The 20,734-nt window shown below is 53.4% G+C and overlaps 1 protein-coding gene across 2 annotated transcripts in view; it reads left to right on the top strand.

Moving 5' to 3' along the window:
• ANK1 (ankyrin 1) overlaps positions 1-20,734 on the top strand; it is a gene marked incomplete at both ends in the record, with an annotated part of 211,426 nt that overhangs the window by 147,794 nt on the left and 42,898 nt on the right. For both annotated transcript variants that reach the window (XM_082863943.1, XM_082863942.1), the window contains 17 exons: positions 74-172; positions 551-649; positions 925-1,023; positions 3,255-3,452; positions 4,852-4,950; positions 5,382-5,480; positions 5,999-6,097; positions 7,506-7,703; positions 8,246-8,344; positions 8,916-9,014; positions 12,770-12,967; positions 15,349-15,447; positions 17,248-17,346; positions 17,566-17,664; positions 18,651-18,743; positions 19,213-19,285; positions 20,037-20,060. In XM_082863943.1, coding sequence (XP_082720069.1) covers positions 74-172; positions 551-649; positions 925-1,023; positions 3,255-3,452; positions 4,852-4,950; positions 5,382-5,480; positions 5,999-6,097; positions 7,506-7,703; positions 8,246-8,344; positions 8,916-9,014; positions 12,770-12,967; positions 15,349-15,447; positions 17,248-17,346; positions 17,566-17,664; positions 18,651-18,743; positions 19,213-19,285; positions 20,037-20,060 — 1,873 coding nt within the window. The remainder of the gene's footprint in view (positions 1-73; positions 173-550; positions 650-924; positions 1,024-3,254; positions 3,453-4,851; positions 4,951-5,381; positions 5,481-5,998; positions 6,098-7,505; positions 7,704-8,245; positions 8,345-8,915; positions 9,015-12,769; positions 12,968-15,348; positions 15,448-17,247; positions 17,347-17,565; positions 17,665-18,650; positions 18,744-19,212; positions 19,286-20,036; positions 20,061-20,734) is intronic.

The raw sequence follows: 20,734 nt of genomic DNA, 5'->3' as shown, positions 1-20,734 counted from the left end.
CCCCAGGCTGATTCTGAGGTAGAAATGACAGTATGTGGCTTGTGACGCCTTGTCCCCCTCTGTTGTGTGCCAGACGGGATTCACCCCCCTCCACATCGCAGCTCATTACGAGAACCTCAACGTGGCCCAGCTGCTCCTCAACCGGGGAGCCAGTGTCAACTTCACGCCCCAGGTGAGGCCCTTTGGTGAGGCCGCCCATGCATGCGGGGACTGGGCGTGAAGAGCCCAGTGCCCGCCTCTTGCGGCACCAAGGACATCCCCGCACTGCAGACATGCCTGCAGGTGAAGCAGCCCTGGGTGGGTTTCTAAGAAGTTGCAGCCTGTGTTTTTGATGCTGGGGGACCTGGGCTCAGCCAGCTTGCTGTGATGAACCAGAAGGCTGGCGTGTCCTTAGAGGCTTTGAAATCTGTCTTAGGCGAGAAAAGTCCTAACAGTGGGCTCCGATGGCCGCTTGCCTTGGGCTGGGGCAGGGCCACAGGGGAGCAGGGCGCAGAGCAGCTGCCTCCCAGACAAGGACACACGCCCTGACCAGTCCCTTCCTCCCTTCCAGAACGGCATCACGCCGCTGCACATTGCTTCCCGCAGGGGGAACGTGATCATGGTGCGGCTTCTGCTGGACCGCGGGGCCCAGATAGAAACAAGGACCAAGGTGGGTGCCAGCCAGCTGCCCGGCAAGGCCAGGGGAGCGAGTGCTGCCTTCCAGGGCTCCACCCAGGTAGTGGGCTCCCCGTGACCAGCTAGGGAAGGGCGTCCAGCCTCTAGAACAGCCCACAGGGGCAGCTGGAGACCAGACTGCTCCATCGGGCTGGTCCTTAAGGAAGCCTTCTCGTGCCTCTCCGGCTGGAATGATGCCACAGGTGCCTTCTCTCCAGCGGCCTCTGATGGGTGCCTCTGGGGCTTTCTCTTTTTGACTGTCTTTTAAAGGATGAATTGACACCTCTCCACTGTGCAGCTCGGAATGGGCACCTGCGAATCTCAGAGATCCTGCTGGACCACGGGGCGCCCATCCAAGCCAAAACCAAGGTGCGAGCTTCCTTTCTGCAAGGAGCATCTCTTAGGCGGGGCTCCAGCTCAGGCCGACCCGGGTCGAATCCCATTTCTGAGAAACAGAGATGCTAATTCTACTAACTCAGCCAGTGTGTGTGACGTTGACCCCGATGTCTGTCACACAGGAGGCACTCGGCTCTAATTATTATCTACATCAAGGTTGGCACCTTTCTCTCTAAAGGGCCAGATAGTAAATATTTTTAGGCTTTGCAGGCCCTGGTCAATGTCACAACAATTCACATCTACCACTGTAGTGGGGAAGCAGCCGTGGATAACGTGCAAACTAGCAGCCCTGTTCTAGTAAAACTTCCTTGCCAAGCACAGGCAGCAGGCTGGGTTTGTCCCATGGGCTCTCATGTGTCTGTACAGCTCGAGATCAGGCCTCATCTCTTTTACCCTGGCTCCAGAAAAAACAGGAACTAAGCGCTCGGGGAGTCTTCAGAGCCTGGGCCGGACTGGATGATGTTGAAAAGAAAACAAAACGGTTCTTCTCGAGGTCCTTTCGGGGCCAGAGCAAAAGCCCAGCCCTCAGTTCTAACATGAGGTCTTGAGTCTTACTGGGGCCAAAGCTGTCAGACTACCTGGTGTTGCCTGCACCGCCTCCAGGCCCACTGCCTCGTTCTTGGGGTGAATTTAGAAGGTGGTCAGAGCAGAGCAAGGCAGAAACCAGACCCACCCATGGCCACTCCCGAGGTTTTCTGTGCGCAGCTCCCTGTCGTAAGATTCTACACCATAAGAGCAATTTATTCCCTGACCGAGGGTTATGTGAGTGTTCAGTGGAGCTCGCTGAAATCTGGGTCATGTTCACGGCCCAGGCTGTCGTGTGTGTGTGTGTGTGTGTGTGTGTGTGTGTGTGTGTGTGTACATTTCCCCTTTTTATAAGGACAGCAGTCATATTGGATTAAAGTCTACACCAGTGACCTCATCTTAACTAACTACATCTGCAATGATCCTGTTTCCAAATGAGGCCACATCACGAGGTCCTGGGCTTTAGGACGTCAACATGTGAATTTGAGGGACACAGTTCAATTCAGTCACTAACAATAGCCGTCATGCCGCTTGATTGTGTTCCTCCCTCGCTGAAAATTCTTCTTTCAGTTGTCTCTTGCTAAAACCTAACGTCCCAGTTTCCTCGCTCAGGGGCTGTCATGATGCAGCTCCCGCCTGCCTCTGGAGTCCAGCTCTGTGCCCTTGGCCTCCCGCGTGTTTACCTGCATGGAGCTCCCTGGGTCCCAGGGCGGCTGCCTCTGTGGCACTGCACACGCCATTCCCTTCTCGGGGATGCTCTTCCTGTGTCGTCTTCCTGGCAAGGTCCTAGCTCAGGGATCACCTCCCTGGGAAGCCTTCTCTCCCCATGTCCCCCCGACCCCATCATGACTCTACACTCCCCTGCTCCTCTGTGCTTTATCAGCCCTTCCTGATGTCACCACACGGAGTGGCAACAATGTATCTCTTTTCCCATCTTTAACCTACTAGTCTGCCAGCTTCCTTGGCCTGGAATTCTGTCTGTTCTGTTTCCCCAGAGCTTATCCCATACCTGATGCACTTTAATCACTTAATATTTGCTGAATTTATGTGTGAATGAATGAGTGAGTGAGTCTTCTCTGTCTTTAATTGTTTGAAGTAAATTGCTATTTAAGAAACAGTGAGGATCCTTAACAGTTTTTTAAAGTGATGTGCACTTGTCAAGGACAAAGAACGGAGGGTTTTAGATCCAAATTCCATTTTAGCATCATGCATTCATTCAAGACCACACTGATTAAGGACCACTGTGTGTGTTACATGCATGCGTGGGGCGTGTAAGAGATACCAGGCACAGTCACTGATCTTAAGAAGCTTCTAAGGAAGGAGAGAAGATACATACACCTGAAAAGTTAATTATGAAAACAATTCGGCAGGTATATAAGTACGGTCCGAGTGAGGGGTACAGATGAGAAAAGCCCACAGGAATCAAAGGTGGCCAGGGGAGGCCTCGTGGAAGAGGTGGGCCTGGCTAGAGCTGACCTGGAGGATTTGGCGGGGTGAGAAGAAGGAGGTTTGCAATCAGAGACCAGCAGGAACGCGGAGGCCGGAATGAACCAGGCTCACCCGGGAGCCACATGGAAGCCCTGTGTAGGGAGGAGGTGGGAAGTAAGGTTGGAATCATTGCCTGCCTTGAATTTCCATGTTCATTTCCTTTGCAACTGGTTGTTTTCCCTCTTCACCAGAATGGCTTGTCCCCAATCCACATGGCGGCTCAGGGAGACCACCTTGACTGTGTCCGACTCCTATTGCAATACAATGCAGAGATAGACGACATCACACTGGACCACCTGACCCCGCTCCACGTGGCTGCCCACTGCGGCCACCACAGGGTCGCCAAGGTCCTTTTGGATAAAGGGGCCAAACCAAACTCCAGAGCCCTGGTGAGTAGGAGGCTATCGGAAAAGGTGCCAGAGGGGCTAGGGCCAGAGCTGCATGGCTGAGCCCCCCAGGGAGGCACCCACTGGTGCCTGGAGCTGCCCTGGAGATTCAGGGTGGGGACAGTGTCGGGGGCGGGGCGCTGAGGCCCACGGGGCGTGGCAGAGCACAGGCGGATGTGACCTTACTCCCTGCTGCATCCCACACATAATGACCGAGCCCCCGTAACGGGCTGAGGTCTGGGTGGGTTTGGGCCCAGGACACCTGACTCACAAGCAGTGTGTGCGGTAGGTATGCGGGATGTCACTCCTGTCTGTGCCCAGAGCTGAGGGTTGGTGATTTCTAGCGACTGCCTGGCTTTTTGACCTGCTTTGGGGGCGAGTGAAATGGGCTCAGCTAAGCATCCTTCCTCTGCAGAGGGGCTCACAGTGGTCATGGTGCTTGAGCAGAGGTGAGTTCAGGCCTAAAGCAAATTCCCTCCTGGGACTGTGGTTCCTTTCGCTCGCCCCAGGCCGGGGGCTCCCGGGGAAGTTGCTGGCGGGGCCGGAGCGCTGCACGGAGCCTGCCCACACCCGCCATCTCCCCTCTGCCCATTCCCAGAGGAGGAGAATTTAGAAGGCAGGACAGCCTCCAGGCTGCCAGGATGGCTCGTTCATTCATGTATTCATTCATTTGTTCAGAAAGCTTTCGCCGAGCAGTCCCCACTTGCCGGGCACTGTCTGGGGTAGTCGGGGTTTCTCAACCTCAGCACTACTGACATTTGGGGCCGATGTTCTTTGTTGTGGCGAGACTGACCCGTGAATAGATGTTTAGCAGCATCCCTGGCCTCCGCCCACCAGGCGCTAATAGCACTCCTCCCCTCCTTGTGACAATCACAAACGTCTCCAGACATTGCCAAGTGTCCCCGGGGCGGGGGATGGGTGGTGAGACCTCACATTGAGAACCACTGCCCTGGGGTTAAAGCACTGAAAAAACAAGCAGACGGGCAAAAGCCGGCGAACAAACAGCAATGCCTGCCCTGGTGGAGTTTACATCCTAGCGCATCATGTTCGAGCAGGGCTGAGGTTCAGAAATCCATTTGACTAGAAACGCACGGCGGTTTCAGGGAACGTGCTGGGCTTCACAGCAGTTCTCTTTATTGTAAATTTCCCCTTAAGGAAACTTTAAATGGCAGGGTCTTTCAGTGCGTCCAAAAATGTGACTAAATTTGGAAAAAGGTTTACAGACAACATACCCAGGACCTCGCCTGGTGCACAGTGAGAGCCACCCGCCTCTTCCGTGACTCACAGTGATTGACGTTTAGGCTGGGCAGGGGCTCCCTTTTCATCAGCAGGGTGGTCTGGGTGTTCCTTGGGCTTGAGTGTGAGCCCCTGCTTGCCTGTCTCCCTTTGTGTGGGGCTGCAGAATGGCTTTACCCCCTTACACATCGCCTGCAAGAAGAACCATATCCGCGTCATGGAGCTGCTGCTGAAGACGGGGGCCTCCATTGATGCTGTCACTGAGGTAGGAGAAACTCCGCAGACGAGTGGACGGTCTCCGCGGGCCTTCTTCCAATAGCCATCTTGAGAGTTGTTCTTTGTGGCTGCGTGTGTGTGTGTGTGTGTGTGTGTGTTGTGTGTGTGTGTGCGCTAGTCTAGAACTCTCAGGAATACATCAGGGGTCGCTAAGACCGGGAGCTGGTGTCAGATCTCAGGGAGCTGTCCAAGGTTAGATGCAAAATGTTTTGAGTTGTACATGTGGGTGGAATCACCCTGCAGTGTTTTTTTTTCCCCCTCCGGCCATTTTCCTAGAAGCAGACCCATTTCATAGAACTCCCTTTCCTTGGAAGACTCTTCTGGAGCCCCTAGAGGCAGGAAAGCTTAAGCTCCATCTGGCTATGTGTCTGGAGGAGTGGGCAAGTCTCCCCCGTCTCACTCCTGTCTGGTCTGTTCCAGTCTGGCCTGACACCTCTCCACGTGGCCTCCTTCATGGGGCACCTGCCCATCGTGAAGAGCCTGCTGCAGCGGGAAGCATCGCCCAACGTCTCCAATGTGGTGAGTCCGTGGGGAGAGCAGCCCCTTCCTGTGGACAGAGGGCTCAGAGGCGAGCGTTTGCCAGCGATCCCAAGCTCTCCTCTCGAGGACAGAGGTAGAATTCTCAGAATAGCAGGCGCTTCGGACTTGGGGAGATGACTGTATGTACTGACGCTTTCTCAGTTAAATGTGTCACCCATGTGTAAGTCTTGGGGGTTTTATTTTGGACGATCATTTGGGAATTTCTGTGAGTGGTATCTGGGAATACATGTATGTTTTTAAACATTCCTTAGCTCTGGGGTTTACCTTTAAGTGTATCTCACACACACACCACACACACACACACACCACACACACACACGCACACACACACCCCAGGCATCAGCAGACTAAAGGCTGAAGTTGCTTTTTGCTGGGGCATCTCCACCTCTTGGAGGAATGTCCGCCGAGCTACTCCAGGCTGGCACTGCGGAGCCCTGTGTGTGCCCTTTTGCAAACCCAGCAGGTGTTAACACTTCCATAATTTTGTTATTTTACAGAAAGTGGAGACCCCACTACACATGGCAGCCAGAGCAGGACACACGGAAGTGGCCAAATATTTGCTCCAGAACAAAGCCAAAGTCAATGCCAAGGCCAAGGTGGGTTCTGGAGGTGGGAGGGATCCCAGACGGAAGCAATTCAAGCGCAGGAGGAGCAATCCTCCCTGATCGGAGACCAGGCTGCAGGGCTCGTGGCGCCGAGATTCCTTGTCACACCTGCTGGGTTGCAGCACACGCTCCGGTTCTGCTTTGCAAGGGTTCTGAGAAGCCCAGAGATGTGTTGGCATCAACAAAATGCCAAGAAACAGTACTGCGGGGTGGGGGGGGGGCGCGGGGCGGGCTGAAAGTTTGCGTGGTGGTTACAGTCACAGTATCAGAAGAGAAGCAACTCTTTGAAGAAAGCGTTGCCGGTGAAAATCAAGATGCCCTCGCGATGTAAAAGGCATCTCTGAGGTACTGAGTGATGCCGAGTTTGCAATCTGGCTTTGGCCAGGATCAGGCTTTCCTACCGCACAGACCACAGAGCCTCTGTTTAGTGTCAGGACTGTGGTTTGGGTTTGAGCCACGTGAGGGAGGCCCCTAGCTGGGCCCAGTAACACAGAGACCCTGCCCACTGACCCCCTCAGCTTCCGGAGGAAACTGGAAGGGGTGGGGGGGGGGGCGGGAGCTGGGATGAAAAGTCATCTTTCCCCAGGTCTGACGCTCCCATTGCCCCTGGCGTAGAGAAAACCAGAGTAGCCTTCAGACAGAAAGACAAGTGGACTCTTAGATAGGACTCGGGAGACAGTACAGTTCACCTTGTTTGATTGCCCTTCACTTTAGTGTGGGCAGATAACGTGTTTTTTGCAATAAAGTGTTTTTTGCAGATAAAGTGTTTTTTACAAGTTGAAGTTTTGTGGCAACCCCGTGTTGTCAGGTGGATAGCATTTTTCTAGCAGTAAAGTATTTTTTAATTAAGGTAAGTGTATTTTTTAGACATAATCCTATTGCACACATAATGAAGTGTAATAGCGTGTAAATAACTTTTATATGCACGGGGAAACCAAAAAAATTCATGTGACTCGCTTTACTCTGTTACCCAATTTATTGCAGTGGTCTGGAATTGAGCCCACAATGTCTCCGAGGTCTGCCCGTAAGAGCAACCACAATGTATAGTTTGTGCCAAACGTGGTGTGAAACATCTTATACACGCTGTCTGCTTGATCCTGACCATAGCCCTATGAGGTCAATACCATTATTCCCATTTTACAGATGGGAAGGCTGAGCCTTTGGGCAATTAAGTAGGAATAACAACTAACTTGAAAGGTTGTTATAAGGATTAAATAGTATAGAACATATTGGTTCCCATAACTCAGAGATTTGAACCTCAGCTCTTCCTCTTACTAGCTGTGTGGACTTGAGAAAGTCACTTAACCTCTCTGGGCCTCACCTGCCTTCTTTATAAAATGAAGAGTTGGGTTAGGTAACCTTAGCGTTCCCTGTTCTTTGTTTTTGCTTTGGGTTCCAGGATGACCAGACCCCACTTCACTGTGCAGCTCGCATTGGCCACACAAACATGGTGAAGCTCCTGCTAGAAAATGACGCCAACCCCAACCTGGCCACCACTGCCGGGCACACCCCCCTGCACATCGCGGCCCGAGAGGGCCACGTGGAAACGGCCCTGGCCCTTCTGGAGAAGGAGGCGTCCCAGGCGTGCATGACCAAGGTACAGCATTCCTCCTCCCGTTCTCCAGAGCGTCAGGCTGGTCCTGGCTGGTCCTGGGGCAGGGGAGGGCGTTCCCATCTGGTCCTCTGTATTGCCTTGACTGTGCTGAGGGCTGCTGGGAGGAATGGACCCACAGGACTGGCCGCCACCTGTGAGCTGGATGTGTCCCGTCCTTCCCCAGGAAGGTGAACTGTAGTTTCTCATCCAGCCACCAGCCTTCGTCTGTCTATCATGGAATGGCTCAGGATCTTCTCTGGCCAGACCAGACAGGCTCTGGGATGCGAGAAGGCTGGCGGCCCAGGCCCTGCCCGCAACTAGCTGGCTGTCAAATAACAGCACCAGTGGTTTTGACTCCGTCACGAGAGGGGCAGGTGGCAGCCCCCGGGGCTCTGGGAGTCTCAGCGGGATCACACCTTCTGCGCCCTTTGTTCTACTGGCGTCTCCACGCCAGTCGGGGTGGGACACCTCCTTTGCCGCGGGCCCTTTCTCCAGGGAGGATGGCGGGCCTCCCCACGGTTCCGACGGCCTGTGTTTCTCCTCAGAAAGGATTTACCCCTCTCCACGTGGCGGCCAAGTACGGGAAGGTGCGCGTGGCACAGCTGCTGCTGGAGCATGACGCGCACCCAGACGCTGCTGGGAAGGTGAGCTTGACCTTCCCTCCTGCCAGGGTGGACCCGGGGCAGAGGGGCAGCTGCACCTGGGTGGTCATCTCTGCCTGAGCCGACTGTGTCCCCCTTGCGAATGGGCAGCCGTCCAGGAAGAATGGCCTCTGGGGAGACAGATCTTTCTGACAGAGGCCTTGCCCTTCTACAAAGACCCGGTGGCCCCTCTGAGCAAGGATGCTGCACTGCCCCATCAGCCCCTAGGACCCCCAGGAATGGAGGTGACCCCCAGGACTGAGGCGGTGACCCCAGGACTGAGGCAGTGACCCCAGGACTGAGGCGGTGACCCCAGGAATGAGGCGGTGACCCCAGGAATGAGGCGGTGACCCCAGGAATGAGGAGGTGACCCCCCAGGAATGCGGAGGTGGCCCAGGTCCAGCTGGTGTGTTCTTTAGTGACTTCAGCTCCAGACTGGCTCTGAAATGGTGTCAAGCAGATTTCCTGTGTAACAGAAGTGATACGGATCCCCACGTGGCGCTGCCTGGAGCCACAGGCATGGCCAGTGGGATGTCCCCTGAGCGAAGGCTGTCCCCTGTCCATCTCCCCGCAGAATGGCCTGACGCCCCTGCATGTCGCCGTGCACCACAACCACCTGGACATTGTCAAACTGCTGCTGCCCCGGGGCAGCTCCCCGCACAGCCTGGCCTGGGTAAGCCTCCTGCCCCACCCCGCCCCCACCCGGGACAGCAGGCAGCCGCCACCCCTCAGGGAGGGCTGTGCAGAAGCAGCCCGATTGCCTGCAGTGCGATGGCTGCTGACTGGGAACCCGAGCGGGCCGGGAAGTGGGGAGCACTTCTCAGCCACAGGTCACCTCGCAGATGTGGAGCTCGTTTTACACAACTAATGTGTACCCCAAACTGGTGTCAGAGGTCAGCATGTACAGCGTGCTCGTGGATTCCGGGACCAGGGCCACACCTGGAGAATATTCAGGGCTGGGGGTGAACTCACCAGAACCTTGGAGCGAGGAACCTGTCTTGAATGCGGAGTCTCCCCCCAAATCTGTTTCTCTCTGGAGTCCCGGCTCTGAGATGGTGCCATTTCTGTACACACGTTACACGTTGAGGTGTGGCCGGCGTGCACCCTCACACCAGCCCCTGAGATGCTCAGAGCCATGGGTGGTGCATCGCCCCTGAGGGACCCGGAGTGTAGAGAGTGGATGGGGCTTATGTAAGAGTGGACTGAGAAGGCGCTGTACGAGGTACAGGGATAAAGCTGCGCGCGAGGATCATTTTGGGGGGACAGGCCGTCCCCTGTGGGGTGAGAAGGTGTGCAGGGTCTGTGAGGGGAGGGGGGCCAAGGGGGCTGGTGGCCACGCAGATGAGGGGCGAGGAGAGGGGGCAGGGCTCGGGTGCAAAGGACATCGCGGTCCCTGAGCGCACCACAGTGCTCAGCCCTGTGGCAGGAGGGAGCCATGGGTGGGTCAGAGTGTGATTCCAGCCGACGCCTGCTGACTTCCACGGGGACGCAGGGAAAGTCAGGGCGGGGCTTCAGTTCCCCTCTCAGAATGGCTGCTCATCTGAATTTTACAGCCTCACGTTCCTGCAGACACAGCATCTCCCAGACACCCCTTCTCCTTGGGCTCTGGTCCCGCGCTGTTGTAGCAGAGCCCACATCACTGTGTAGACAGCGTGCAGCCCTGTTGGGACATGACTTACTCCTGCTTCTAAAAATAAAACGCTGGACTCACACCGCTCCTTATATAAAAGAAATCAGAACCAGGCTCATGGTATTTAAAGGGAGCTTTATCCAAGCACAAACCCTGCACAGATGGGTTTTGTTTCCATGGCAAAAAATAGTTTCCAAAGCAGTCTGGCAATTTTGTAGAATCTCACATGCAAGTCTCTCTGCACCCAAACCAAACCCACCCCTTTCTAATTTTGATGCTAATGTTGTTTTACTGTTTGGGCAGATCTCTCTCTAGTGTGCGCATTCCTTTGGACGGAGCGCATTTCCTTGGGAAAGAGGAGCCTTTTACTGGCTCACACCGTTCCTGAATCTTCCCCCCACCACCACCCCGACTCTCCTGCCTCCCTGCCCCTCGTCCTTGTCACCTACAGAAGGTCATTCATTCCCTGTAGTCCCAGCTTGGAGAAAGCTCACAGGGGTTGGTCCCTGATCTGAGACTGACGGTTGTTCTTGTATCTTGGTTTTAACTGCGGGTCACCTGGCAGCCTGACCTGGACGGGATGCCGTTCTTCCAGTGCGGACATCCTCCATTGCCCAAGTGGCCTGGACTCCTGATAATGCTAACGTGAATAAGTACTCAAGTTCCTGTCCTTTGTTCAGTAAAAGAGGCCCTAATAATCCTTGCTTCCATGCAGGGAATGGAAGGCAGGCTGCAGTCGGCACCCTAGGTGAGCAGCGGCCTCACCCCATTTCATCCTGACTTGGGAGCTTGTTACGAATGCAGAATCTGGGGGCCCCCCGTCAGAATCTGCACTTTACCAAGATCCCAAGTGATTTCATGCACATTCAAGTTTGAGAAGCACAGCTCCAGCTAAAAGACCTGGGCTCTGGAGTCGGAAGATTCTCTGATACTCAGAGAGAAGGATCTCCATTTGGGGATGACTCCAAATCTCAGGCCTGATCCACTGAACCACACCTCTTTTCTTTGCTCCCTTTTGATACAGTACAAAACTCATTTTGTTTAATTAATTTTATTACAGTCAAAATGCCAATCTTATCAGGGGAACACAACCTACAAAGAATGTAATGTTTTCTCATAACATAATCAAATTTAAAAGGAGGAACAGTAGGATGAATCATCTTACATAATTACTCAGAGAGAATGATTTTTATTATTCAATTTATTCTTTGGGTAGATGACAACTTTCCTTTCCCCAAAATCTACTTTGCAGACAGACGGATCTCACCGTGTCCCCCAGTGCTTTAAACTGGGATTTTACTGTATTGGTCGGCCCCTTTTTTTCTGTTTCTTTTCCCTGATCAGTGGATCCTGGCAGAATCAGAAATGTTGGTTTCCACAATAAGGCAGTGGCTGGCAAAGGAGAGTCAGTTCTGTGGGATGGCCAGAAGGATGCTGGCCGTGGCAGGAGACCATATGCCTTATGCCATCTGCTCTGGGACTGGGTGGGCATATGCTTGGAAGCTCCTGGGTCCGGCACAGGGGTCCTCAGGCCTGGCATCCCCCTTAGCCCTGAATGCTTTGTGGCCGACAACATCAGCCTTACCCATATGCTTGTTGGAAATGCAGAGTCCAGGGCCTCCCCTGAGATTCTGAGTCAGAATCTGCATTTTACGGAGATTCCAAGTGGAATCTTGCTCCAGTTGAAAGAACCTGGAATCTGGAGTCACAAGACCAGACTTGGGTTCTCTGTTGTTTCACTTACTATGTGACACTAGAAAAGGCGTTTAACCTCTCCGAGAACTGGCTTCTTTATCCAGAAAGCAGGGTAGTAATAAAAATGCCTGTCTTACTTGCTGTATGTGGGTTGCAGTGAAGCTCAAAAAGGATAATGTAGGTGGAAGTGGTTTCCAACAGTGATAATCAAAGTAGGCTGCCTGCAGTGGGGTATGGAGTTTGCTCCCATGCACTGCTTCCTTCATTGAGAAAGTCTTCCTCCCAAGACAAAGGGGAAAGGAAAGCCAGCTGAACAGAGAGTGCACAGTGACGTAGCTGATTTACTGTGGGACCGATCTCCTCATCTCATAACGGACTTAACAGATTTGTGAACCAGGGCACTGCAAAACCATACAAAGGTTTTATTAATTTTATATCTCAATTTTGGAAAGCACCTTCACATATATTATCATATTTGATCCATTCAACAACTTTAAGAACAAGGTAGATGTTACTGTCCTCTTACAATGGCTTAAAAAATACGAAAGGAAGTCTAGTTGACCATCTTGCCCCTAGTCACATGGCCGGTTAAAGTGGACCAAGGACTGACTCCACAGCCCCAGGTCCCTTGCTGGGGACATGTACTCTTAACGCCACCTGACTGAAGCCACCAGGCCCAGGGGGAGCTCTTGGCCCAACATCACGAGGAGAGAAGGGCTCTTTTCCTTTTCCTCTATGAACTGGCTTTGGGGGGCATGTTTCTTACTGTAGGAAAGGGGGCATGGAAGCCTTTCATTTACTTGTGTGCCTAGCTTGCTGGGTGTTCTATAGGCCTGCTGCCTGGTTGAATCCTAGCATCTGTTGGGGACAGAGCACCTTGTGCACAGAAGATAGATGGAGAGAACGGGTAGGGCATTTGCTGGCTCTCCAAACCAAATAGACTCGGTTGGTTGGTTTGTTTACTGAAATGGCCCTCCCGGGTGACACCAGCCTGGAACCAGGCCTCCTGGCCCCTCCTCAGAGGATCTAAAGCATAAGGCATGTGCTAAGCTTGTCAACTCAACACTCCTGTAACCAGGCTCCTGTGGCCCCTTCTATTTCAGAACGGCTACACCCCTCTGCACATCGCTGCCAAGCAGAACCAGATGGAGGTGGCCCGCAACCTGCTGCAGTACGGGGGATCGGCGAACGCAGAGTCCGTGCAAGGCGTGACACCCCTCCACCTGGCGGCCCAGGAGGGTCACGCGGACATGGTGGCTCTCCTGCTCTCCAAACAGGCCAACGGCAACCTGGGCAACAAGGTAAGCACGCGTCTGCAAATATCCCTACAGACTCAATCACATTGGGGGGTCAGCTGACGACACACTGCATCTCAGGATCAAGCACCTGCTGTGTGCCCCGGTTCTGAATCAGGTGATGCGCACGCACACGCACGCGCGCATGTGTGTGTGTGTGTGTTCTTCGTTGCAGGGTGTGGGCTTCTCTCTAGTTGTGGCGCATGGGCTCAGTAGTTGTGGCTCGCGGGCTTTAGTTGCCCCGTGACATGTGGGATCTTAGATCCCCGACCAGGGATCAAACCCGCGTCCCCTGCACTGGAAGGTGGATTCCTAACCACTGGACCACCAGGGGAGTCCCCCTGTGTAGGTTTTATCTCAGTTTTGTAAATGAATAAACAAGTTCAGAAAGGTTGCTTATTCCAAGATTGCAGGACCCCAAGCCTACCTGATGCCAAAGCTTTGGCTGGTCCTTTCTAAAGAGGTTGACTCAAGAATCTACAAAAAGATCACTACTGAAATCCACTGCATGCTTTCCCAAGTATAGGCCAGTGTCTACATTCAGGAATGTACTAAGTAAGCTGGGACTAAATATTCTTTTTCTGTGAGGAAGATATTGTTTTCAGTGCCAACCTGTCCCTTCAATGGAGTCTCAGTCCAGGGACTGTTGACGTGTGAGCAGGAACCCCTCTATGTGGTGTACCTGGCACGTGGGAGGATGGGCGTGGGAGCTGTTTCCCAGGGGACACCCTCATGGTTTTCATCAGCTTCTCAAAAGAACGCATGACCCAAGAAAGACTAAGAGTCACTTCTTTTGTTAAACACCAATTTTATTGAAATATAATTCACGTACCATAAAATTCGCTCTTTTGAACTGTACTTTTCGGTGGGTTTTTTGGTATATTTGCAGAATTGGACAAACACCACCACTGTCTAACTGTAGAACTTTTCCATCACCCCCAAAGGAAGCCTCAGACCCATTAGCAGCCACATCCCATTCCCCTCAAACCCCCATCCCCTGGCAACTAATCTCCTCTCTGTCACTATGAATTTGCCTGTTCTGGACATTTCGTACAAGTGGAATCATACGATACGAAGAGTCACTTCTTTAGACGACAAATGAACATAATACAGTTTCAGAAAGGCAAGCATTTTGAGGGTAACTTAAGATTTCTTAAAAGCGTGTGGATCCATTGGCTCTATCGGGACAGCTTTGGACAGGTGACCCCAGGAGGGAACCGTTAGGGCAGGACCATTGTGTTGGACAGGACTCTTGGTTTCTTGCTGGTACCATTTAAATGAGCCAGGAGGAGAGGGGGGTGCCCTGCCCTGAGACATCCCCACTCATCCACATCCACACTCACCAGTCAGGTTACTGTGTTATCCCAAGGATCAGGCAGGGCACCCGGACGCTTGTGACCGACCCAGGACCTGTTCTTATGTGGGCAGCCCCACCTGCCTGCGCAGGCTTCAGCTAGGCAGGCGCACCACTGGGCCTCCCATCGGCCTGGGGGGAAGCGCAGACGGCAGGGGAGGGCGAGTGGAGTCTCTGGAGAGGGGGCAGGCCCTGCCCACTGGCTCCGATGACAGAGGAGCTGCAGCCCTGTTTGCCCCACGGTTAGGAAGGCGTGTTGAGCGGGCCCCAGGGGAGGGAAGCCTTTCCTGGCATTTTTGCGTGAATGCGCACGTGTCAGTCAAGATCGCTGGAGCGTCACCATCCTCGTGAGAAAGCTGTGAGGAAAACTCCAGGAATCTGGGGGTTTCGGTCCCAGCAGGATCCTCCACCCTGTTTACTGGCTGGGATGTGCTGATCACAGGCTGCATTTAAATGTCCCGTCGTGGTTTACAATGCATTTTCCTCTGTTTTCTCAAGTGAGCCCTCCTTTGCCCTTGAGATTCGTCAGTTATAATCCCGATTTTCTCGATAAGCAAACCAAGGCTTTGAAGCTCATCTCGAGTCATGGAAATAGGAAATGTTACCACTGGAAAGGATCATAAAGTTCATCTAGTTCAGATATCAGCAAACTATGGCCTGGGGTCCAAATCCAGCTCACCACTTGTTTGTACAAATAAAGTTTTATTGGAACCCAGTCATGCCCATTCATTGACGTGTTGGCATAGCCGCTTTCTCACTATAACTGGCGGAGCTGGGTAGTTGCAAGAGAGACACAAGCCTCAAATATTGACCATCTGGCCCTTAACAGAAACTGTTGCTGACCTCTGACTCAGTCTAACCACCTCATATTTTAGTTAAGGATGGAGGGGGCGGGGCTAGAAGAGCTTGTCTAAGGTCAAACAACTGGTTGGAGCGTGCAAAGCCAAGTTCGACTCCCAAACCTCAGTGCTCTTTCAGTGTCGCCTGGAATTCTTTCCTGGCTCCAAGCTGATGAACTGCTTTTCCTTTCCAGAGTGGACTCACTCCCCTTCATCTGGTCGCACAAGAAGGTCACGTTCCAGTGGCAGACGTGCTGATCAAACATGGTGTCACGGTGGACGCCGCCACCCGGGTAAGGCCAGCAGCTGGCACTCTGTCCACAGGGACTCCCCCCTTCCCCCTGCACCCACAGGCCTACCCACTCCGGCCTCCATCACTGGTCCATCTGAGGATATTGGATACCCCGAGGACCCAGTGGCTCATTCCTGTCTGCCACTTCCTAGGGGCGGCAGTGGAGTTTGAGGACCCCAGGCCAATGGGCTCACTTTCCAGTGGGGAGTCTAAAAAGTTGGCTAGACCTTTGATCCTCTGTAGTGAAAGGAATGTTTAGTCATGATTCCAAGCCCTGTCTTACATGAGCAAGGTATCAAAATGTCAGGATGCACTGGAAAATTCCGCCCCTTCGACTCTGGCATTTGGCTAAAAGCAGGTCAGCATTCTTTGAGCCTCTGTGTGTGCAGGGAGCTCTGGGGGTGGGGGTTGGGTGGAGGATGACCCAGTGCCCAGCACACAGTGCAATGAGCCTCAAGGCATCTGCAGATGACATAAGAGGCAGGAAGGGACAGCCGGTGTGATATGCGGTGCAAGGGGGCTTCTCCTGAACCCGCGGAGCACAGAGGGAGGAGAGGGTGTTTCCATTTGGTGGAAGGAAGAGGCTTCCTGGAAGAAGTGACATTTTGTTCCTTTTCACCAAAAGGCACCTGTATTCAAAGGAAGGGACAAAGTGATGCCCCTGTAGCCCCAGCCCCTTCCAGCGTTCCTCCGGCACATCGGGCAGCAGTGTGACATTGAAGCCTCCCTGAGAAAAATCCAGAGACATATTTTATCCCCAGCTGCCTATAGCTTCAAAAGGAGCCTGCTTTAAACCAAAGAATGTTCTGGATCTTTGAGGCTTCTTTTGTGGGCCTGGTTTAGTCTTTTGGGGTCCTGTCCTGAGAGATCTCATGTTGTGGGTTAGAACTTGGGGGTCCCAAAGCCATCCCATCACTCCAGGTCCAGCCTGCAGGGTCTGGGTCCAGATCACCTCCGGGGCCGGGCTCCCCAGGGACACTGAGGAGCCCAGAGAGCCTTGGCTTGTTGGCGTTTGGAGGGAGCATTAAAATATTCAGCAGAATGGCTTTCTTGACAGTTACCTCCTCTGCAGACAAAACTCAAATGAACAAATGCTCAAAGCCACCGATTTCTAGCCATGGCCAGTTCCTATAAATTCCATTATGGTACAACTCTGTAACCTAGACAGCCTTTTGGGGAGTTTTTCAGTGGGATGTCAGCTTTCTAGTGGAAATAAGTGTGCAAGGCAGGTCTTGTCTGGGTCGGCAGTGATCTCTGCACTGCTGTCTCTGCTCATCTGAGTCTGCTGCCCTCCCAGGGTCTGCTGGCGGTTCCCTCCTTCTGGGGTTGACCCCTTTTGGCTTCTGTAACACGGGCCTCTCCTGGCTTTCCTCCCTCCTCTTTGCTGCTCCCTCCCCGTCCTCTTTTCTGACCTCCCTGTAAGTACTGCCTCAGTCCATGGGCCCCACTTTTTCTCTCCACACTTATCCTGGGGGACCTCTCTCACCTCCAAGACTTTCAGCTCCCCTCAGGTGCCTCCTTGCCTTGCCCTCTTCCCCGGGCTCAGTGTCGGGTTTCCAGTCACCTACTTAACCTCTCCACTTGGGTCTCTCCTAGTCATCTCACACTGCACTTGACTGACACCGAGCCCTGTCCCTCCCAGGCCCGTGGTGCCCCACTGCTGACCTTGCAAAGGGCCTCCTCGTCCATCCTCTCTTTCAGTCACCACTGTCGTGAGACTTTCATTCCCATCCAGCTCAGAACGGCTCGTGGTGTCCCCCGAAGCCTTGCTGGTCACCCTGTCTCCTCTCTTGCTTTCCAGATGGGTTACACTCCACTCCACGTGGCGAGCCATTATGGGAATATCAGGCTGGTGAAGTTCCTGCTACAGCACCAGGCGGATGTCAATGCCAAGACTAAGGTACTGGGATGCCTGAGAGCAGTGCCAAGTTCAGATGCAGCCAGGGTCACTCCGGGCGCACTTGGGGCCCCACCACAACTTTCAGCTTTGACGCTGGAGGAGGAAATGGGGAAAATGCCTTTCTACGTTGCACACAGAAGACGCACACGCTCTGTGGCAGGTGGGCAGTGCTTTCTCTCGTAGCTAGCTCATCCTGCCAAACGTCTGCCTGCTTTACAGCTCGGATACAGTCCCCTGCACCAGGCAGCTCAACAAGGCCATACAGACATCGTGACACTGCTTCTCAAAAATGGTGCTTCCCCAAACGAGGTCAGCTCGGTAAGTACCCGCCCGGTTCCTGATTTCAGAGACCTGCTCTCACGGGCGGCCCCATGCGATATCCCTTCACCAGGGAAGCTCGGGTCATCCTCCTGTGTGTCTGGGGCCTGGACGGGCTCCCCAGGGCGTGGGCTGTTGGGATTAGTTCCTCCTTCTGGAAGACAGAAGGTTATCCTGGTAGCACTGTTTCCCCTCCCCCCTTTTTATGTTTTTTAAAATATTGTCAAAACCCTTTCTGAAATCTGTGGGAGTGAACAAAGCCAAATGTCTTGAGTGGTGTGTGAGGTTTGGGGGCCTTGGGGTCTTCAGCCATGTCCGTGGTCACTGTTCAGGGTGAACTTCCTGCCCTGGATAACGCGACTGTCAGCTTTACTAGGTTGTCGCCGCGGCCGCTTCCAGCTCAGCGAGCGTGCAGGCCTTTGTAGGTGCGGTTGCTGAAACCGTGTAACTGTGGATGGGGCTGAATCGGAGCGGGGCACCCCCTGGGACCAGAGAACTTAGAAGAAAAGAAAGCCTCAGTATCCGTTTAGTGTCACTTAGCTCTGCCTTTTAAAATCAGAGTAGAAATAGGCCCCTCCCCTGTTTCTGGTGACTCGTGATTTCTGATTGGCCTGAGAAGAGTTCACTGAAGTATGTGCATTACTCTAACTATTTGAATGCTCAGTAACTGACACCCAAAGAACCGGCCTTGGGAGCCATGGGCAGTACTGCCCGGTGCCCTCCTATTCCTACAACTGCATCTGGTGCCCCCCTGACCCTGACCTTCCCTCTGGCTCTCCTCTTGACCACCCTTGACTTTAGTGGTAAGATCTCCCCTGCTCCCATTCAAGGCTGGCGCACTGTGGCCTCCTCTCGCCCTGCAGCGTCGCTGCGGGCGTCAGCGACACACATCTGGGCCCACGCGTGTGCAGGGGTCTTGCTCTGGGTATGAACGACTGGGGCGTGAGCTCGGTCTGACCTCGCCCTCCCTCCGCTGTTCTCCCCAGAATGGAACCACACCTCTGGCCATAGCCAAGCGCTTGGGCTACATTTCTGTAACAGACGTGCTCAAGGTTGTCACCGATGAAACCAGTGTCGCGGTACGTCTGCTCCTCCCCTGCACCCCTACCCCGGACACACACAGCCTGGCCGCAGGGCGCCCCTTGGGGTACCCCGGGAAAGGGAGCCTAGGTGTCCTAGGATTCCCGCGGGAAGCTCAGAGCCAAAAGAATTGGGGACGGGGCGCGGGGGGCGGGGCTCCTCCTTCATCAGGCGGGTCTTTACTGCCACCTAGCGGCCGGAGGAGTAGGGGCCGCCACCAGACCGGAGCGGGTAGCCCTGGATGGGACTGGGGGCAGGTACCAGGCGCCGGGAAGCTGGGGTTCCGTTCATCCCTCTGCGGTTCCTGCCAGACCCCAGAGACCCTCTTAGCTGTCATTTTCTTCATTTGGGACAAACATCCTTTGCCGTCTCCTTCCTGTCTCCACACTCATAACCAGGTAACTGCTGAATGGGTGAAAGGGCCCACTGCTGTGTTTGGGTTGAAGTCTTTGCTTTTTCTCCTTTTAGTTGGTCAGCGACAAGCACCGGATGAGCTTCCCCGAGACGGTGGATGAGATCCTGGACGTCTCTGAAGATGAAGGTACAGGCTGGGATCAACACCGCGTCCGGGTCAAGTCAGGCTGAAAGGGGTGCTCAGGGCTCTGAACACTCCGGTGGGGGGGGGGCCCTGCTGCCGCCCCGGGGCACCTCACAGCATGCCCACCTCTGCCGACCTAGTCGGAGCTGGACAGAACCACGCTCTAAAGATGCTGTCCGTTATCCAAAAGACCCCTTTAATGTGATTTTAGAAGAAGGAAATCTACATCACAGGGATTAAAATATAAAATCCCACAAAGTTTCACAAATACATGTGTCTCTGCCTATATCATACAAGGACTGAGATTCAACTCAGTCAACTCTCAGAGCTGTAAGGAGCTGTCATAAAATTCCACTTGGTGTGTTCCTTGTGCTTTGAACAAAGCTTGTTTCATTTAAAATCTGGAAGAATTGCTTTTCATAAGCTGCTCTTCTAACCACCCGCTGGGTCGACAGTCAGTCATTATGAAATGACTATAGTTTCAACTTCTGTGGCCACGGGTACTTATGGCATTTTTCCTGCCGCAGGCAAGCCTGTCTTCCCACTTAACTTGGAAGAGAAAGATCGTGATAAAAAAAAGGTGGGGCTGGATCAGATTTCTCTCTGGCCCCTTGCATATCAGTAACCCAGGGGTCATGAAGTTTTGTCAACTAGGCGATGAAAGCTCTCCTGTATCCCCTTTGATGATATGCCTCTTAATTTAACTGACTTCAATCCTATCCATCCTTAAACTTGGCTCTTCTTTGCTTTCCAGGAACTGCTCATATAACTATAATGGGTATGAAACACTTTCTGTTCCCTGTGGTCCATTCTCACAAGTGCATTTCACTCTAAGCAATCCAAGATCTCACTAATCCATCCCTGGTTTTCATAATAATCAGAGCTTGACTAAAACAGGAAATTTCCATCCGTAAGATCCGTGCCCTGGCGGGCGGCTCCAACCTGTCCATGTCTGTGTCTGTGCCCATGCCACTGTGTCTGTGATCATAACTGCATGAGCTGCTGTGATTCCATCCTGTCGGCTCCAGATCACAACGCCAGGACACACACTGCTGAGGGGCAGTAAAGGACCCTGCAAGGTCCAGGGCTCCAACTCCAGTTCAAGGAGGCGAGAGAAACAAAGAGGCGGGCTGGTTTGCAGACAGACTTTGAACCTCCTGGTGATGCGCTTAGGAAATAATGAGGGTTCAGCCGCCATGGTTATTAAAGTTCCTAGAGCCTCTCAAAATGGATGGGTTTGGCTCCACAGTCGTTTATTCTTCTGTTGCGTGTGGTGTGGAAAAGAACAGAAGCACCTCTTTCTTTGGTGTCACTGCGCACGCCACAAGGGCTGTTTTGAAGTGGAACTTGTCAGGCAAAAAAAGTTCTTTTTTTTGATAGAACTGTTTTCTTCTCCAAAGCCTGGTGCAGACTAAGATATCAGGGGCTGGCTGCCCCGCTCCAGGTGCCAGG

The sequence above is a fragment of the Leucopleurus acutus genome (assembly GCF_964270905.1).
Source record: "Leucopleurus acutus genome assembly, chromosome: 21".
Lineage (NCBI taxonomy): Eukaryota > Metazoa > Chordata > Mammalia > Artiodactyla > Delphinidae > Leucopleurus > Leucopleurus acutus.
Note: the sequence above shows the minus strand (reverse complement) of the source record. Positions and strands in the feature narration are given on the sequence as shown.